The following is an 18,789-nucleotide window of genomic DNA, read 5'->3' as shown; positions in this document are numbered from 1 at the left end:
ACATGGATCTAAGTGTGTTTGTAAAGTGTCACACAGATTGTATTTATCAAGTTTCTGTTTAAAACTATTACTAAAAGTGTTTGATAAACTGCATCATGGGCTTGTGAATTCAGGTGGTTACAGCTACTGCACAGTACTTCAGAATACATTTGCATATAGCTTTCCAAACAACTGTCAAAACGACTTTATTGTAAACTACTACTAAGTACTATGTTTAAATGTTTATAACTGTATTACATTGTAGTTTCTCTTAGTTACTTATGTCTGAGCAAAACCTGTGTCCATCCTCCACTTACGTCCGTTGGAGCGATGAAGACACTCTGGTGTAAAATATCCATGAGGGAAGAGGATATGATGTTTGATACAATGCACAATACGAACATTGTTTAACCCACTCTCAAAATAAAATGTGGTTATTTCTCGGGAATCAACAATACTACTCAATATTCCAATTCTTTATTTAGCAGAAGCAGTCATACAAGTACACCACAAATGAGCATGCTATATTTGGTATAAAGAGATACATAATAAGCTAATGAAACAAAAATGTGATACAAAATAAAAGTACACTGTCGGGTTACAAAAATAAAGATAGCCGTGCATCTCTAATAGCAGGACCCTCTTCATATCGCTGTTGTGCAATTCTTGCTGGAGGCTGAGGTAGCTGTTCCTCTGAACACCTTTCGGTCCTGGCACAGATTGTAAAGATACAGCAGGCTGTAATAATTTGGGCAGCAAGCTTGTGGTTTACTTCAGTACACTTCAGTACTATGTTCATGTTAACAGTATTTTGGGGACTTTCGCGGTTAACGAGAATCTAAGTGGGCCGTCAGCATGACTAATTTAAATCTGACCCCCCCCCCCCACTCCTTAATTTGCATAGCGTTTGGGGAAAAGTAGGCGTTCCAAAGGAAAAGTAGGCTTTACATGTAAACACAAAAAGGCACCATGTCCACATTTATTTCACGAGAAACAGATGTCTCGAGAAAAGTCAAACACTCATGTAATGTGGCCTAATTACCACTAAATATGCTATAACATTTCTTATGTTTGTGTCAATATATTTTATATTGCAGAAAGAAATATGTAAGAGGTAATTAATATTAATTTCCAAAATATCTATCTATCTATCTATCTATCTATCTATCTATCTATCTATCTATCTATCTATCTTAAATAACAGCTCTACAACAAATAACCAATTCCATTCAGAAACAGTTTAGCGGAAGCCTGGTCAGATGCAATGCATTGCATATCAAAAAGATTCAGTAATACACAAAGTACGCAGTTTACAAACCATCAGTTTTCTTTTTACCAGCAATAAGTTATGTACAAATATGTACATTGAATTTAAATCAAGGGAAGTAATGTTAAAACTTTACAATGCATTAGTAAGACCTCACCTAGAATATTATGTTCAGTTCTGGTCACCGCGTTACAAAAAGGATATTGCTGCTCTAGAAAGAGTGCAAAGAAGAGCAACCAGAATTATCCCGGGTTCAAAAGGCATGTCGTATGCAGACAGGCTAAAAGAATTGAATCTATTCAGTCTTGAACAAAGAAGACTACGCGGCGATCTGATTCAAACATTCAAAATCCTAAAAGGTATAGACAATGTCGAACCAGGGGACTTTTTTGACCTGAAAAAAGAAACAAGGACCAGGGGTCACAAATGGAGATTAGATAAAGGGGCATTCAGAACAGAAAATAGGAGGCACTTTTTACACAAAGAATTGTGAGGGTCTGGAACCAACTCCCCAGTAATGTTGTTGACACCCTGGGATCCTTCAAGAAGCTGCTTGATGAGATTCTGAGATTAATAAGATACTAACAACCAAATGAGCAAGATGGGCTGAATGGCCTCCTCTCGTTTGTAAACTTTCTTATGTTCTTATTTAAACCATCATCTGCTAGTTCATAAAAAATGTAAGTTAATAAAGTGCCCTAAGGCGTAATTGCTTCCCCAATCACACGAAGACAGACAAACACGTATCATGCGGGTCGGTTGTGCGGTTTCACACTGCCTTTGATAAAGCAGGGTTGACCTGGTTGACAGACGCAAGTACACAATGCGCGTATCTATGCCCCGGAAGCAGCTTGTTATGGACGCTTCCATCCAAGCTTCTCTGGATTGAATTGTCTGCTCAAATGTTGACTAAAGCAAATGTTTTTTTTTATCTCTGCTGCAATCTGGCTCATGCTGTGTCTCAATCAACAAAAATATGGCTAAACAGAAATGTTCCTTGCTGAAGTGAAACCTTCACGCAGGTGTGGCTGTTTGTTATTTTGTCGGCATTTTGTCTCGCTCATCCCGGTTCAAAGCGTGTCGACCCACATCCTGTTGGCTGCAGGCCGCAGGCCGCTGGGACTCCGGTCAACCCAGGTAAGACCCAGGTATGTGGTTTCACACTGTGGGATTGTGACCTGGGTAGCCAGAACCCAAGTCCGGACCCGGGTAGGAGTGCCAGTGTGAAAGGGGCTTAAGGCATGCACCCACCATGCTCGTTTGAATCTCTGATTCTCCGCCCCTGCTCTGTACGAACGTCACTCCCTTACTCTCTGACTAGCCCTAAATTTAAAGATATAAATTTAAAGGGACATAGCATACTGGGCACATTTGCAAATCGCTACACCGTCTTGCTAGAGTTTTAGCACATGAGTCATACTGTGAGCTGCATGTTTTATCAGTATTCACCTTATGATTCTTATTTTAGCTGCAAGTTATTACGTTGACAATACTAAGAACAAGAAACTGCTAGACCACATAAAGGAAAAGTTGACACCTCAACTTAAGATGTCTTGAGTAATTCTGAATAAGATGAGTTTTAAAGGTACAGTAGTTGATGCAAGCAAAGTTAACTTTTTAAACGGACAGATAAATGTTTCAGTGTCGTGCATAGTAAATAATAAAGGGTTACAGTCAGTTTGTAAGATTTAATAAGTTCATGCTTCCTGTTCAGGAAAGAACATTGGCGCAGATTGCAAACTGAGATATAATTAACTACAGTATTTTAGACTTCAGAGTTTTGCCAAGTCAGCAACAGTATTTTGACACAGATTCTGTGGGATGTATGCAGAAATCCATAAAGATATTTGTAATTGTATAATTGCTGGATCAACCCTCCATTCCACAATTAAAAAGGCCTATTTTTAATCCATTTCTCTGTAAATTCATAGCAATGTTTGGAGTAGAAATTGTGGCAAGGCTTTACTCGTCATCTGATCAGCTGTTTCTTTTCAGTGACTATTACACTGTGTATCATTATATATTGTACACGTACATCTATTTTATATTCTCTTTTAACTACAAATTACTCAGTAAATGCTTTGGATAAGAAGAAAAGGGAGCATCATATAACCGAAATGTGAGATCATTGATTACATAGTCTGTGTCAGCCTGGCCTCAATTCGTTTTAAGTAGCACCATATGTGTAAGTCCACTGTGACATGCACATAATGATCATTTGAGACAAAATAAACCATTTGTCTTCATATGCATGTGAATAAATAATAGATTTGCATTAAAATATAACAATATTGTTTTGCATCCCTTTGAAGACGTACAGTATTTCTAACAGACGTAATTGAATTTGAGTGGTTTCCTGTTAGTTCCACATACCTTTAAGGCCATCACTGCTTCTGACTTCATGAGCTACCATAGTGTGGTCCTGTGATTGGTTTGTTTTCCAGATGATGCAAGAAAAATATAATGTTGTCCCAGTGAAAGTATAAAAAGCTACTGCCACTGAACTGTCTGAGCTTCATATCTTGGCGACCTTACTTGATATTAGCAGGGTTGTGTCGGTACCATTGACCTCTGACACTAAATAGCAGCCACGTTGAGGTTGACATTTTAGCATTCTGCAGGGTAGACACAGCACCCACAAAACATGCGCTTTTTCCCAAATACTCCATGTTCTTTACTACATAAACACATGTACAAATAACCTTTCCTTAAGTGAGTTTTTTTTCTTCCCCATCTTAACTTTTTAGTACTGGAAGAGTGTATTGTGTACTGTCAAGTATGGATTAGTTCCCTTTTGCTAAATAATGGTTTATTCTTCTCATATATCTGTGGTTTTCCCTGTTCAGTATCTTCCATTGCATAAGTAGTCCAGTCCAGTAAAAATGAACCATTTCACTTCTACATAGTTTTAACCTCTGGCCATTAACAGTAATATCACACTCTTTGAGATAGTGTCTTCGCATTTGGTATGTAGCTGTCTTTTTTATTTTTATCCATTTTACTTCAGCACACCGTTCTGTTAAAGATGACACTCTAGGGATATGTTGTTCTTGTTCACAAACGCTTCTTCTTCTTCTTCTTCTTCTTCTTCTTCTTCTTCTTCTTCTAATTCTATTTTTTTGTTTAATGTTAATAAAAGTTTTTTTATCGCAAAAAATGGCCTGTCTGAAACAGATAGGAAGCAAATCTCCAGTTCCATTCAATTCCTGGAAATGTGACAGGAGTAAATAAATGTCCTCTTTGTTACATCACTACTAATCACACCAGGAAACATGACAGGAAGGGGTGCTGAACAAGACAAGGTTAGGCATCCTGTGCTTGTGATACATTTTTTGTACTTGATCTTCATACAGTAACACTGGAGTTTTAGGGAACACTCTTTCTGGGACAGTGCTGTTCTGGATTGGTACGTGAATCTGACAGTGTTAGTTTAGAAAGAAGGATAACTTCAGCTGAACTGCATCTGGGGGAGATGAGATTCAACACATAAAGGACATAGAACTGTCACATCACAAGTCATTTACTGATTTCTTAGAAAACTACTCTGCACAACTGTGTGACTGCTGTTGGCAGCACAGAAGAAAGGACCAAGGTATGGGCATACATTTTTAGATATTCATTCACAGCTTAAATATATTTTAAATTGTAATTTCTTAAGCTGCTGCTTTTAGACAACCTATATTTGAAAATAACATTTTTAAAATAACTTAATAAAACAACAAAGTGTAATTTGTATTGCTGATTAACATTGTGGGGTAGTTATCACTAATCAGGGCTTATTGACTCAAAGTCAGAAAGCTTGAATCTGATATAACAAAGAAGTCAAATTACATCTTAAACCGGTAATGCAAGTATTTGTGTATGCAAATATATGCACTGTATACATAACGAATTCACAGTTTTGTCTTGGATTTTAAACACAACAGAGTGTGGAAAAGTATTATTAAGTATCGGAATACAACTAAGGGCATTACAAGGTTAAATATATAACTGAATTTTTGTTTTATTATTATGTATATAAAAATAATATGCCTACAGCATGTGTTGAGTTTAATCAAGTAATTAATTTATTTATGTACTGATACAATTTTTTTTTTGTTTGTATTTATTTATTTCATCTAAGGTTTCTGTGACGTCATAAATTACTCTGAGATACGAATGTACCAGCTTCACATCTTTTTTTTTTTTTTAAACGTATTCTCATTTTGTTTATCCCTAATGAACATTTCTGTACTGTGGGTGTTGTCGAATGATTGAAAACGAGACATTTTGTGAATTTAAAGTGATGGTCTCGAGGAGTCGAATGGGTCAAAGTTTAAGTATATATTCCTTAAAAGAATTATCACTTTTTGACACCACTACTGTGGTATTATGCCTTTTTTTTAAATGGCTCAGGATGTAAATATAGCCTCCATCCATGTGTGTATATATATATATATATATATATATATATATATATATATATATATATATATATATATTATTATTATTTTTTATTTTTTTTACAAGACCATGTAGTAAGATATGATTCAAATGAATTTATCAGTCCCACCTTTAATGAGTAGCTGTTCAGAGTGTGGTATGTAAATGTACAAGATGAGATCACAGTGTGGTCAGCACTTCCAGATGCATTTTTTAAAAACAGTTTGATGCTTTAAGTTTGTAATTGAATGTGGTTGGCGAGTTTGCTGCTGTGTGTGTCTGAAGTGCAGAGATAATACTGAGGAAGCACAAGAACACTCAACTCCAAAGCGTTCTGTCAGGGAAGGATTACTCAGGTTAGCTTCTCAGCTCTGTCACAGCTGCAAAGAAGACTCAGCCAATGATCAAGCTACTGGAAAGGAAAATATCACTGCTCTGCAGTGAAACATGCTATCCCATTTCTATCTTAAACAAAAAATGTAAAAATAAATACATTTTAAAAAAATCAAACACACAAGGTGCATTACATGGTCCCAGTATTTTAGAGCTTAATTGTATGTCAATGTTTATTGTATGTGTAATCATAGACTTTTTGTTCTACAACTCCATACTTACCAGACTTAAGATACCGTTTGTGGTTAATGGATGTTCTGATTTAATGAATTAAAAACGCTGTATAAATGTGTATTAATGTAACTGATTTATTTATTTTAGACAGAGAATGGAAGCGCATTGCACGAGGCAGCCTTGTTTGGGAAGATGGATGTAGTTCGACTTCTGTTAGAGACAGGTAAGCTTTAATTACTTCTCCTGTGGCTTCCAACACAGCCCTTCTCTTTCATCAGCGTATGGTTTTAATTTCACACAAACACTTTGAAAGGCTGGCCGTTCTGTCACAGTCATCCTGCTGTGGCGCTGAACACACCATTTGTTCCACCTTCTAAATTTAGCCCTTTGCTTTTCTTATTTAATTTACTGCTAGCCACAAACTGAACTGCAAGTCATCATAAGTAAACTTTTAATGTACAGTTTAAAAGCATTCCTTATCTTGACTCAGATATTCAGACTCATTCGGTATGGATCATTTAGCCCTTTCACTTTACTGTTTCACTACCTTTGTGAATGATTTTGATACTTACACCAAAAGTATGATATCCCAACCTCAGAATAATAAAAAAAAAGCCATAAACATTAAAAAGGCTTTTTTTTTGTTATTTTAGTGAATGCGCACTGTGCCAATATTGCATTAGTAACGCACTGTCCACCAATACTCTCATGAGTACTTGGAATGTGAAACACTAAAAGCTTAAAGTAAGTGTAGCTACAAACTAATTCCATAAATCTTACCCATTTTGCACATCCATTGGCTACATATGTCTCATATGTGCAGTTTTAAAATAAACATGTTATAGCACACATGTATTTTAATTGTACATGACAACTGGTACTGCTTTAGGTTAAAGGAAACATTCTGTTTCTATGCCTTTTGCTTACTCTATTACACTTGCACTGCCTGGTTCATTTCACCTCAGTGTCTTGTGTGTTAAAGCATGTTATTGGCTAAAATCATGTTAGTCAATAAGGGAAGTAGCTGGTGTTATTGACAGATAAGAAGCCAATGAAATTGGTGGAGGCAGTTTCACTCCCCAGGTAAAATGACCCAGGAAGGACATGACAGTCAAAAAGCATGGCTTCCAAACAGAGTTTTCTTTAACCTAGTGTAGTACAGGATATCGTGTTTTGAAAGGAAAATACATGTTTGCTATAATGTGTTTCTTTCAAAACTGCACATTTGAGACCCTAAAATGAATACAGTGCCTTGCATAAGTATTCACCCCCCTTGGACTTTTCCCAGTCCCTGCCGATGAAAAGCATCCCCATAACATGATGCTGCCACCACCATGCTTCACCGTGGGGATTGTGTTCTCAGGGTGATGAGCAGTGTTGGCTTGGGCCACACATAGCGTTTTGCGCTAAGGCCAAAAAGTTCAATTTTGGTCTCATCAGACCAGAGAACCTTTTTCCACATGTTTGCTGTGTCTCCCACATGCCTTTTGGCAAAATACAAACAGGATTTGATATGGGTTTTTTTCAGCAATGGCTTTCTTCTCACCACTCTTCCATAAAGCCCAGCTTTGTGGAGCGTCCGGGTTATAGTTGTCCCGTGGACGGTTTCTCCCATCTCAGCTGTGGATCTCTCTAGCTCCTTCAGAGTTACCATTGGCCTCTTGCTTGCTTCTCTGACTAATGCCCTCCTTACCTGGTCACTGAGTTTTGGCGGACGGCCTTCTCTAGGCAGAGTCGCGGTTGTGCCATATTCCTTCCATTTTTTAATAATGGATTTAACGGTGCTCCGGGGGATGTTCAAAGTTTGGGATATTTTTTTATAACCCAACCCTGATAGGTGCTTCTCCAAAACTTTATCCCAGACTTGTTTTGATAGCTCCTTGGTCTTCATGATGCTGTTTGTTTAGATATGCTCTCTAACAATCTCTGGGTCCTTCCAGAAACAGGTGTATTTAATCTGAGATCATGTGACACTTTAATTGCACACAGGTGGACTCCATTCAACTAATTATGTGACTTCTGAAGGCAATTGGTTGCACCAGAGGTTATTTAGGGGTGTCACAGCAAAGGCGGTGAATACTTATGCAATCAAGACTTTTCAGTTTTTTATTTGTAAATAATTTTGAAAAATATGTAGATTTTTTCCCCTCTTCGACATTATGGACTATTTTGTGTAGATCAGTGACAAAAAATCCTAATTAAATCCATTTTAATTCCAGGTTGTAACACTACAAAATGTGGAAAAGTCCAAGGGGGGTGAATACTTATGCAAGGCACTGTAGATGTGCATAGCAGAAACATTGTATGGATCTATTTTATTAGCTACAATTACTTTAAACTAAAATTATGCAGCATTCAATACACAACACTCACAGTGGAAAATGTAAAACCAGACTAGGGTGTCCACCTCAATTACATTTTTCTTCCTTGTACTCACCAATATTCCTGGTGCTGGCAGCACTAGAGAAGCTTGCTGGATTAATAACTGTATTTCTCTGATGAGTGTATGTGGTTTTTTAGAATGTTTGTTTATGTTCTTGCTCAGTTTGTTTAAGAACTCAAGACAGGGCAAAGTGCAATTTATGGATTCTTCTGCTTTTATATTTGCGTGTGGTACTGAGGATACCCTGAAATGCTTTATTACTTTATCCCATCTGCCACATATTGTGACTGTTGTAGTTGTGCCATTCCATTCACACAGTTTCCCTGTCACAAATTCATTCAACAGAGTTACTTCTTCAAACAGTGCAACCTCGTTAATTGTCACATTCAGGCATTTCTTGACACAAGATGGACGTGTCACGACCCCTGCTTCTTCTAGGTCTTCAAGTAGTTTTCTCAGTAAAAAAAGTAGTTTTTTGAGATTGTTTAAGATACTCTACTGCACAGCGATCCTCTCCCTCAAGCAATTTGATTGTGTCATGAAAAAGTGCCATGTTTGCATGAATAAAAGCAAGCCAGAGTTCGGTACATGGGTCTTCAACTATTACTCAGCACTTTTCCTCTGGCAAGAAAAATAGCTTCAACGACTCATAAAGTTGAAGGATCCTCTCTAAAGCAGGTGACATCAGCACTCATCTGACATTGCTATATCCCAGTATATTCTGATATTCTTGTCCCACGTACGCACAAAAAACTTTTGTCTTTCCACACGAACAGTGAATATATAAAATTATCCAGAGATCTTAATTGGAATGCTCTCAACGTCTAGCGGGATTGTAGCCACTGCAGTTCGGGCACAGCTGTGTATGATGTGAGCAGGGCATCCAAGGCCTATCACTTCCCCTTTTAAGCTTGTTTTTACTTTGGCGCGCACATTTTCACGTCTTTGTCTGTGTAGGCTAACAAAGTTTGTGTTTGTATCATCTGCTGAGAATGAAACTTTTATTTTCACTTCCATACTTATTCATAAGATTTATTATCTCAGCTGCAGTAAGTTTTGATGTCTCTTCTTTAAGTTCGACAAAATCCACAAGTTTAGTTTGCACACACGGACTGCCATCATAAGCCTTGAAATAGCGAACCAAGACAGGAAGCAATTTTACATGTCCGTGATGCGATGCATCAACTGACAGTGACACACATTCAACACTGTCAGGTTGTCAGTTAGTTCATCATTTGCCCATGGAGCAAAAACATTTGCAACTATTGCTTCACACTTTGTCCACGCACATGAGAATTTTTGGTTGGTGAATTTTTTATTTAAATTGGAAGTACAGTCCATTGCTCTAAAACTGTGATTATGTCTAACGGTATGATATGCATGCGTTCCTTCTTGCACAGAACTTGAGCTAGCATGTGCTGTAAGAGCAGCTTTAAGTTTACTGGTACCTTCGAGTTCTTTTAGATGTCCTGCCTCCACTTGAATGGAAGATATAGACTGGCATATTGAACATAATACAGATGTTTCTTTTCAGGTTGGTCGTAACTATGGAAAATCCTTTTGAAGCTTGTTGTTAAAGCAGCATTTACACTTTTTTGACAACGCCATTTTCACTTTACACCGAATCTCGTAGTGCATGGCACAGCCACTTTAAAAAAAGGGAACACATGTGTTCTATGTCACACGCCATTCAGTCAGCGTTGTAGCTATGGCAACTGCAATAGTGCCGTACCATATTTGTTATAACTAATAATAATAATAATAATAATAATGGTCTGGATATTTCTCTCTAACACATTTATGCATCAGACATATTAACCAACACAATGTGAACCGGGGACTCTTTCGGAGATATTGTATGAGTATGAGTATCTCATTCGGGGACTGTACCCGGAAATCGGGGACGTATGGTCACCCTACACTAAAGGCAATTCCCACTGCAGAATTTTTTTTTTTTAAGGGTCAAATCTTTTCATATAAAATCTCATTATACACATACATTGGCTCCATTTCTCTGTTGGGGACCTAATGCCTGCCAAAAAAACTTCATCTTAATCTGACTGCTCTCCAGTTTCAAAGTAAATCTATGTAATTTTATGATGCCTATTGTCCCATGACCCTGACTGAGACTCTGGTCACAGTAGAGTTATACTACTTTATAATTGGAGCACAACTTTGTGTGATATCGAATGTCTTGATTTACATTGTTCAGACAGCTTGGATGTGTAAGGGCCACTAGTAATATTGCACAGAACCCTTTTTTCCCAGCTAATTACTAGAAGTGAAATCACTACATAAATGAGACAAACTTATTTGTTTTTCCTGAACATCTCTGCTGACAGACTATACCAGCAGCAATTTAGTCAAATCAACTGTTTTACAACTGGTGAAAGAGACTTGAAAGTTGCAGGCATTTTTTTTTTTTGAAAACTTGGTACATTTTGGTAACGGTTTCTGTATTTACACTGTTTTGAGGCAGTCACTGTCATTTCAGCAGTTAATATAAATACTAATCCCCAGCTGTATCCTGGTGTGCTTGCACAGGTGGCACAGCTGTAAGTTTTCAGTTCAGGTATGGCACCAGAATCAGGGTCCGGAGTAAAGTTTTTTATTTCAGAGATGATAATGTGCAGAAGACATGTTGTTGTTGTTGACATTGGCCATTCATCTAATTCAAAACCGCAGCAGCAGGTTTTATAGATTTCTATTGATTTCAAAGCTGGATATTTTAAAAAGAACGCTAAATGTCAACAATTCTCCTGCCATATCAGTAATACGGCCAATCTGTAGATGACTGAATTGAACCCCTTTTTTCCCTTGCTAGGATATCCCGATTGATGTGCTTTGACCTTGAAAGTCCTAATTGCCCTTTGCCTGCCAGGCTAGGCTGCTGTAAGCATCAGAATCACTGTGCCACTGGGGAGTACAGCTGCGCAGCTTGTTAGGGATCAGGAGCTCTTTTATTGGTGGAATTTATAACTTGTTCAGTGACTGCCACATGAATGATCCTGGAGAGAACCATCAGTATCATGGTTGTCAAAAAAAAAAAAAAAAAAAAAAAGATTAAAGAAAACACACACTGGATTCAACTGAATTTAAAGCTTTCCTAGTAAAATTGCGTTTGCCAAAATAGTTTTAAATGTGAGCTTAAAAAACATTACATTGAAATGGTCTACTAGATGTAAAAGTGTTCATGTTGCGTCTCCTACAGATCAATGAACGTTACCACTCTGCTGAAAATTAAATACATGAATTTCTGGTACTGCTACAGTGAGATTCAGACTATGATGTGTCATTGAGTTAACTGTTTAAGGAAACAAACACAAGTGAAAATGAATGTGTTTTGAACCTGCATCCCTTCAAACTTGTTATATCCTGAAAAAGAGTCCTGTGTTCCCAAAGCTGGTTCCTCCACATGCCTCTTTTCCCTCTCCTTAACCACAATAAAATATAAAAAGATGTAGTAACTTCATCAGACTGAACAAATGTATTGATTTGGCTATAATTCATTGATGAAGAAAACTTGAAGAAAATTCGTTCCTGCTTATTTAAGCAGGGCATTTCTGGGTTTATTTAAAGATGGATGTGATTCAGAGTAATGGGCGTATTCATGTACATTTTTATTTTTAACACATGTTTTTAAAACATTAATCTGTTGCATTATGTTCCAGGAATTGATGCCAACATTAAGGAATCTCAAGGAAGAACAGCTTTGGAAATTCTGAAGGAGCTCCCCTCGCAGAAATCCCAGGAGATTGCAGCACTCATTCAAGGTACAGCACAGCGATAGAGCAGAGCTTTTCTAACTGGAACTTGGGTCTGCTGCAACCCACTCCTAACACATCCCCCATTACTATTTATAGAAAAACATCGTGATTTTTATTTGCACAGTATAAAGAGGAAATACACAAAAAAACATTTGCATTATTCTGTTCCTGATTGACCTTAATAAAACTACTCATTACACTTCATCGATTTCAGAATTACAGAACTGAGCCAGTCTGCTTGAGACATGGCTGTTTTGCGACCGTAAGTTTGAAAACCCGTGGAGTAGAGGTTTTTAAGATGCTGTAGAAAGATGGAATCCATCATAGCTTTAAAAACAAAGAAAATAAAAACTTGCCAAGAAGATTGATGGCAGTCTGATGGGGTTATAACAGAAAGGAATACAATCTCAGCTTAAGATGCAGTTCATGTTCTATCTTTCCAATGATCTTTGTAAATTTGAATCCATTATTGGTCTTAAGAATACATTTACTTATTTGCTGCCTATGTCGCTCACCCCTAACGCCAGACCTGCCAGGCAGTAATATTTTATTCCTGACAACAGGCATTCTAAAGGACACACCTGTGCATATATACAGTTTGCATGTCACACTCACATTATCAAGAGAACCACTAATCCACCTTTGCATTACATTACATTACATGTTTAAACTGCACAGTTTCACTTAGCCAGTCTTGCTGCCAAGAAACAACAGAATGGAAAAAGATCTGGATAGAAGGAAAATGTCCATCATTATCATGCAGCATACTAGAATTGAAAATAATCATCAGGGACACATTGCATAACGAAGAATCACAAGTTCTCATGACATTTGTGCTCTGCATACTTGAATTACCTACTGCAGATCTCATTTTAAGACTAGTGATTTTAAGACAAGATTTATAATCCAGGTATGTATGCAACTAGGCAGTGTGTCACAAAACTTGTCAGCATGTTTAGTGAAGTTAAAAGTTTGCAAATCCAGTATTGAAAAGATGCACTTTAATTTTTTGAACTGTTGTAAGAGTTAGATCATGTAACTAACGCTTATTTTTCCACTTAGAATATATGACAGAAAAAATGGAGACAAAAAGCATAGAAGAGCCAGTGAGACAGTGTCCTGTCCCAACACCTCGGACCTCTGTCTCTACCCCAGCAGCATCGCCGCCTCATGACACCAAAAGTAAGTTATTAAGCATCCCTATCAGAGGAGCTTGTAAGAATGTACTGCTGCTGCTTCTTCTACAACTGGTAATATGTGCTAAAATCATTTTCAGTGTTATGGAACAATTCTCTCTCTAATGTTCTATTACAGGTAGTGTGCAGCAGAAAGTGACCATGTCGCTGCCACATTGTTTTAACCTCTAGACATACAGTATAAATGATACAGATCATTTTCACATATACACTTCAGGTTTACAAACTCTTCGTGAGGTATTACATTCCTCTTAGTTTAGGCCCCAGGCAATGCTTTATTCTTGTTCACAAAAACTACCTTTTCAAATCCTGTTGCTTTTTGTAAAACAGCTTATATGGATTTTTTTAATAATTTATAGCTGTTTTTAGGAATCTTAGACCTGATGCTGTAAACACATATTTGAGATGCTTTTCAGTTCAGTGAATACCACATGTTTTTACTGAAGCATAACTGACAACACATAGAGACCTGGGAATTGGAAGCACCGGTATTTGCGAAAAAAAAGAAAGAAGCTAAACAAAACTGGGATGCTTTTAAAAAGTATTTTATGGCATCCTTGTTTTGTCATTGCTGGCAGGCATTTAAAAAACTTTGGCTCTTAGTAGCTTCAAAGTGATCTTAGTGGTTGTGTTGCTGTATGTAGCAGTTGACCTCTAATGCTTATTGCAAACTGCACAATCTGCTTGTTGTAGGATGTAGCTGTTGTAGGTCAAGTGAACTGTTAAGGACTTCCTGCTGGCACCTGTTTTAGTTTCACAAATTCACAAAGAAAAACATGGTTTTCTTTTCTTACACATTTTTCTAAGAATGCCACCAATTGCCTCATGCCATCTTTCATTGCTTGATAGAGTATTTAATAGCAGATAATGTATCTGTTTGTACAGAAAATAGTTAAAAACAAGCTCATTGCTAACCTCTTTTGGCATTAAGAATTCCCAGAGATATATATCACTTTTGTGCCAGTAAAACACCAGTTCTTAAAAACTAAACAAATGTTCCATTAAACATGGGAAGTTTTCAGTTCCCATAGGAATAGTAGTATACACATTACTAGAGTAACCGTCTTACAGTATGTAAATGCAGTTTAAGTGGTTTTCAGAAACCAAGCATTACTGTGATCCTAATCCTGTAGACATTCAATACAGTCTGTTTCCAGAAAGACCAGCCATTTTTCACAACAGTTTTTCACAACAGTTTCTTTCCCATGAACTTCAATTTTCTGCTGTCTACCAGGACAGCTTTACTAAGGTCAACATTGCCCCTTGTGGTAAGAATTATATTACAGTGCAACTAGGGATCTATCTTGTTGCTGGCAGTGGATTTCACAATATACAGGAAGTATTGGTATATTACTATTAACTGTGCTTGTTTTTATGTTCCCATCTATTATTAAACAATAGCCAATCACTTTTAACAGGACTGCTTGGTATGAAACTCCCCTTTTAAATTGGAATTGCTTTGTACTGTCTGTTATTAGATTATCATTGATACATTACTATTTTATTTCTTTAATTTAAGGAGGTGACCTCTGGACAAGAATATTGCAAATGAATGTAATCTGCTACATACTGTACCATACTCTGAAGTAGATATGTTGTTGGTTATTGTAGGGCCTCTTGTGCAGGTAAAATGCACAGCAGTCTGCAAGCGAATGGTTTATTGTATGTGTGGAAATCACAGAAACAAATTGCTTATGAATCTGAGAAACTCCTTTTTAAATAGTTTATCTAACCCAATATCATTAAAAACAAAACTCCTTTTTGTTGTTTTTACAGATGAAGCAGTAACAGGAGAACTGTCTAAACTATTAAATGAAATAAAAATGTGCAAAGACAAGGAGTATTCTTTTGAAGATTTGTGCCAAACTATTTCAACACACTCCACGGAGAGCTTTGGTAGTGGCAAGCTTTCCAATGAGGACGTGGGCAGGAATGGCAGCTTGACCAAGAGGAACAAGGTAAAAACACAGCTAAAGCCACAAACCTTATTGGAGTTGTTTGTTTATAATGCACATAAAACATGTTCATTATGTAGTCTACAGGCAAGTGCACCTGTTTCTCATATGCACATGACTATGGTTCCTATAGGTAGATCCATAAATACAAAGATGGATAGATATTGTACAATATCTTTCCATCTATTAAAAATGGATATTCAGAATTACTTTTAAAAATTCAGAATTATTGAGCCTTTTAAATTAGTTCTAGTCAGTTTGGAAGCTGTAGCAAGAAAAGTGTTAAATACGTAATGTATAAAATGCTTCTTTGACAAGGGATTCTAAAAACTCCTACTGCGTGTCTGTAGGCACAGCAGTTTTTTTTATGTACATGAATATGTATCTGACATTTTCTTTATCGATATTGTTCCACCTAATGTACAGGAGCACCCCGTAGACATGTTAAGCATTTACAGAGAGCGACAGTTTAAGGAACCACCAGATGTTGTGTAATTCCCTAGCAGTAGAGGAGCGCCACAAAGAAAATGCAGAATCAATGTGAGAGCTGCATCAGAGAAGCTTTGTATTTATTCATACATTACAATGTGCATTGATGTATCCCAGGTTCTGCCAGCAGAGGGCAGTCTGTGCAAAGAACCAACATTGTTTATGTAACAGTCTACTGACGATATTTCTTTCCTGTTTAACCAAATTTGGAGAAATACTAAAATGCATAGTACTGCATTGCATAGCACATATTTAGAACAGCAGCAATTGTATGAGATTAAGTTGGATCTTACCAAAACAGCTGGAAAAGGAGATTCTCTTCTTTTATGAACAGAATGATAAAAACATATTTCTGTAGTCAAATGACAAAGAGAAAGACTATAGTATAGTATAGTATGTTCATTGTATGGTATTCATTACAGTATATGAATTCACACATATTTCCGGTTTCTCAGTGCTGTTAGTTGTCTGGCGGTGTGTAAAGGGAGTCCTCTCTGCAAAAAGGAGTGGTTTTCCTATGTGCATCAGGTGGCAGCTACAAGCAGGGACAGAGTGTGAAAAACTCAATCTGAGCTCTGAACGCTGACGACTGTCAGATCTAGCTGGGAGGAACATTTTCTCCCAGATGTTTACTTTTGCTAGGACACCTGGAGCTTTGTGAAAAGTTCCCCACTTCACAGATTCACCTTGTTATCAGTAAAAGTGCTTACATAAAATGATTTTATAATTAAGGTTTAATTTGAACTTTAATTAAAAATGAGATCCCTTTACATTATAAATACGTTCCGCCCAGAAACATTTTGGTGGAATTGTGGGCTCTATAGAATAGACATACCTGCTATTCATTTTAAAAGCTAAATGCAATGTTGTTTTAAAGCGCCGTTCAGCTACAGTAATGCAGGAGACTCCCAATGTTACCTTTAGGTAATTATCAAGACAATCACACCATGGGGTGTTTGACCAATAGGGTCCTCCGAAACGTGATAAGATGAATTTTCCCTAACCCATGAGAGCTCTAGGCCAATGCGGGGAACTCTGCAGGACCAGAATTCAAACCGGCCAATTTCTGATTGAATGACTTGAATGGGCAGCAGTGTGGAGTAGTGGTTAGGGCTCTGGACTCTTGACTGGAGGGTTGTGGGTTCAATCCCTGGCTGGGGACACTGCTGCTGTACCCTTGAGCAAGGTACTTTACCTAGATTGCTCCAGTAAAAATCCAACTGTATAAATGGGTAATTGTATGTAAAAAAAAATAATGTAATATCTTGTAACAATTGTAAGTCGCCCTGGATAAGGGCGTCTGCTAAGAAATAAATAATAATAATAATAATGACTTGCCCACCACTCAGCAAGATGCTGCCTTTATGAAATAAGCCATGCGTTGCAGGTTTTATTATATTCACAGAGGGCTGAACATACAGTAAAACTATAAAACAGTATATGAAATAGATGAATACTATTTGCCTTTCTGCCCCTATTTTGAATCAAAAAACCTTTTAAAGCAGACACCTCATCTCTAACTAGGGTTCAATAAAATACATATTACTGCAAGGATAAAATAAGATGTGCTGGAATCTTTTTATTTTTTTCTTAACAATGTTTGAATACGAAATGTTGGGTTTTACAAGAACTGTCAGAGACTTTTCGTTCTTTCTTTGTTTGAAAGAGCAGCTATTGTGACTTCAGAAATTATAGCTGAGACAATGAAAACCAATAAAGCTCAAGGGGATGAGAGGTCTAGCGGTTCCCGGCTAGAATTCACATTTGAATGCTTTTGAATTTGTGTGAAGAATACATTTTGTGTTTTTAAATCGTACTGTATATGGTTAAAAAACATCTATATGGTGACGTGTACCTGACACATACGAGATGTAATTAAATGGACATGGACTTCATTACATTCGCAATATACAATTCAATCCATTGGGAAAACATCTTTTCTTTGTTTAGTAAGTATTTCTTTGTTTGAGTATTCAAACAAAAGGTGGCTGAACTTTTCTGATGCTTGTGAATTGGAAGCAAGTCTTTGGTTGGAGAGTGCCAGGTCTCTTTCCACCTAGACACCCTATAACGGTACAATAACTTGGGAATGGCTAAACATTCATATGGGGGCTTAACAATCTCACATCCAGGGACTATTCTTAAATCTTTGACACGCTTTTTTGTTGAGTGGAGTTATTTTTCCGAGACAATTTAGTTTGCAGTGTTGAAAGAGTTAAACTCCCCAAAACATTACTTCAGTAATTGTTTATAGTTTTGTTGCAGATGCCAATTCAGCGTGGTTTTAAAACTGTCCAAATTTACAAGTTGTCATTTTGTCTTGTAGCTTAATTATGGAACTGTGGCAAAGTGGTTAACTGTGTGCAGGTGCAGGAATGCAGTAGTGATCATTGAACAGACAGACAACGATAATCAAGGTGCAATGATATTTTATTTTGTAATCCAATTGGTCTGATGACCCAAAGACAGTTCCCTTTACACAGCACCCTCACAGGTCAGGAGGGAGATTTATCACCAAGAATCATTCTGTCTCTGTCACAGGACCACATCCAGCATAATAAGCTTTAATTTTAGTGTGCGCATTAAAGTGATCATTTATTAGTGTGTATGGAAAGCAGGCTTTAACCACTGACAGGCGAGCTATTTAAACCTCTTTTTCTGGCCTGAAAACTAGTGATGTGCAGTTCGATTCTTTTTACCGACTCAATTCGTTGGATTCATTCAGTTTAGTGAATCAATTCAACAGATTTGTTCGTTTGATTCA

At 37.1% G+C, this 18,789-nt stretch overlaps 1 protein-coding gene across 11 annotated transcripts in view; it reads left to right on the top strand.

Moving 5' to 3' along the window:
* Positions 1 to 18,789, top strand: part of LOC117419806 (ankyrin repeat and sterile alpha motif domain-containing protein 1B-like) — a 260,532-nt gene that overhangs the window by 78,293 nt on the left and 163,450 nt on the right. For 10 of the 11 annotated variants that reach the window (XM_058986231.1, XM_058986226.1, XM_058986225.1 and 7 more), the window contains exons 5-8: positions 6,383 to 6,458; positions 12,290 to 12,391; positions 13,448 to 13,567; positions 15,358 to 15,539. In XM_058986231.1, coding sequence (XP_058842214.1) covers positions 6,383 to 6,458; positions 12,290 to 12,391; positions 13,448 to 13,567; positions 15,358 to 15,539 — 480 coding nt within the window. Of the gene's footprint in view, positions 1 to 4,630; positions 4,839 to 6,382; positions 6,459 to 12,289; positions 12,392 to 13,447; positions 13,568 to 15,357; positions 15,540 to 18,789 lie in introns of those variants that run through there. The other variant, XM_058986233.1, reaches the window with a different exon arrangement.

Source organism: Acipenser ruthenus, chromosome 14 (assembly GCF_902713425.1).
Source record: "Acipenser ruthenus chromosome 14, fAciRut3.2 maternal haplotype, whole genome shotgun sequence".
NCBI lineage: Eukaryota > Metazoa > Chordata > Actinopteri > Acipenseriformes > Acipenseridae > Acipenser > Acipenser ruthenus.
The sequence above is the reverse complement of the archived record's forward strand: the minus strand, read 5'-3'. Positions and strand labels throughout refer to the sequence as shown.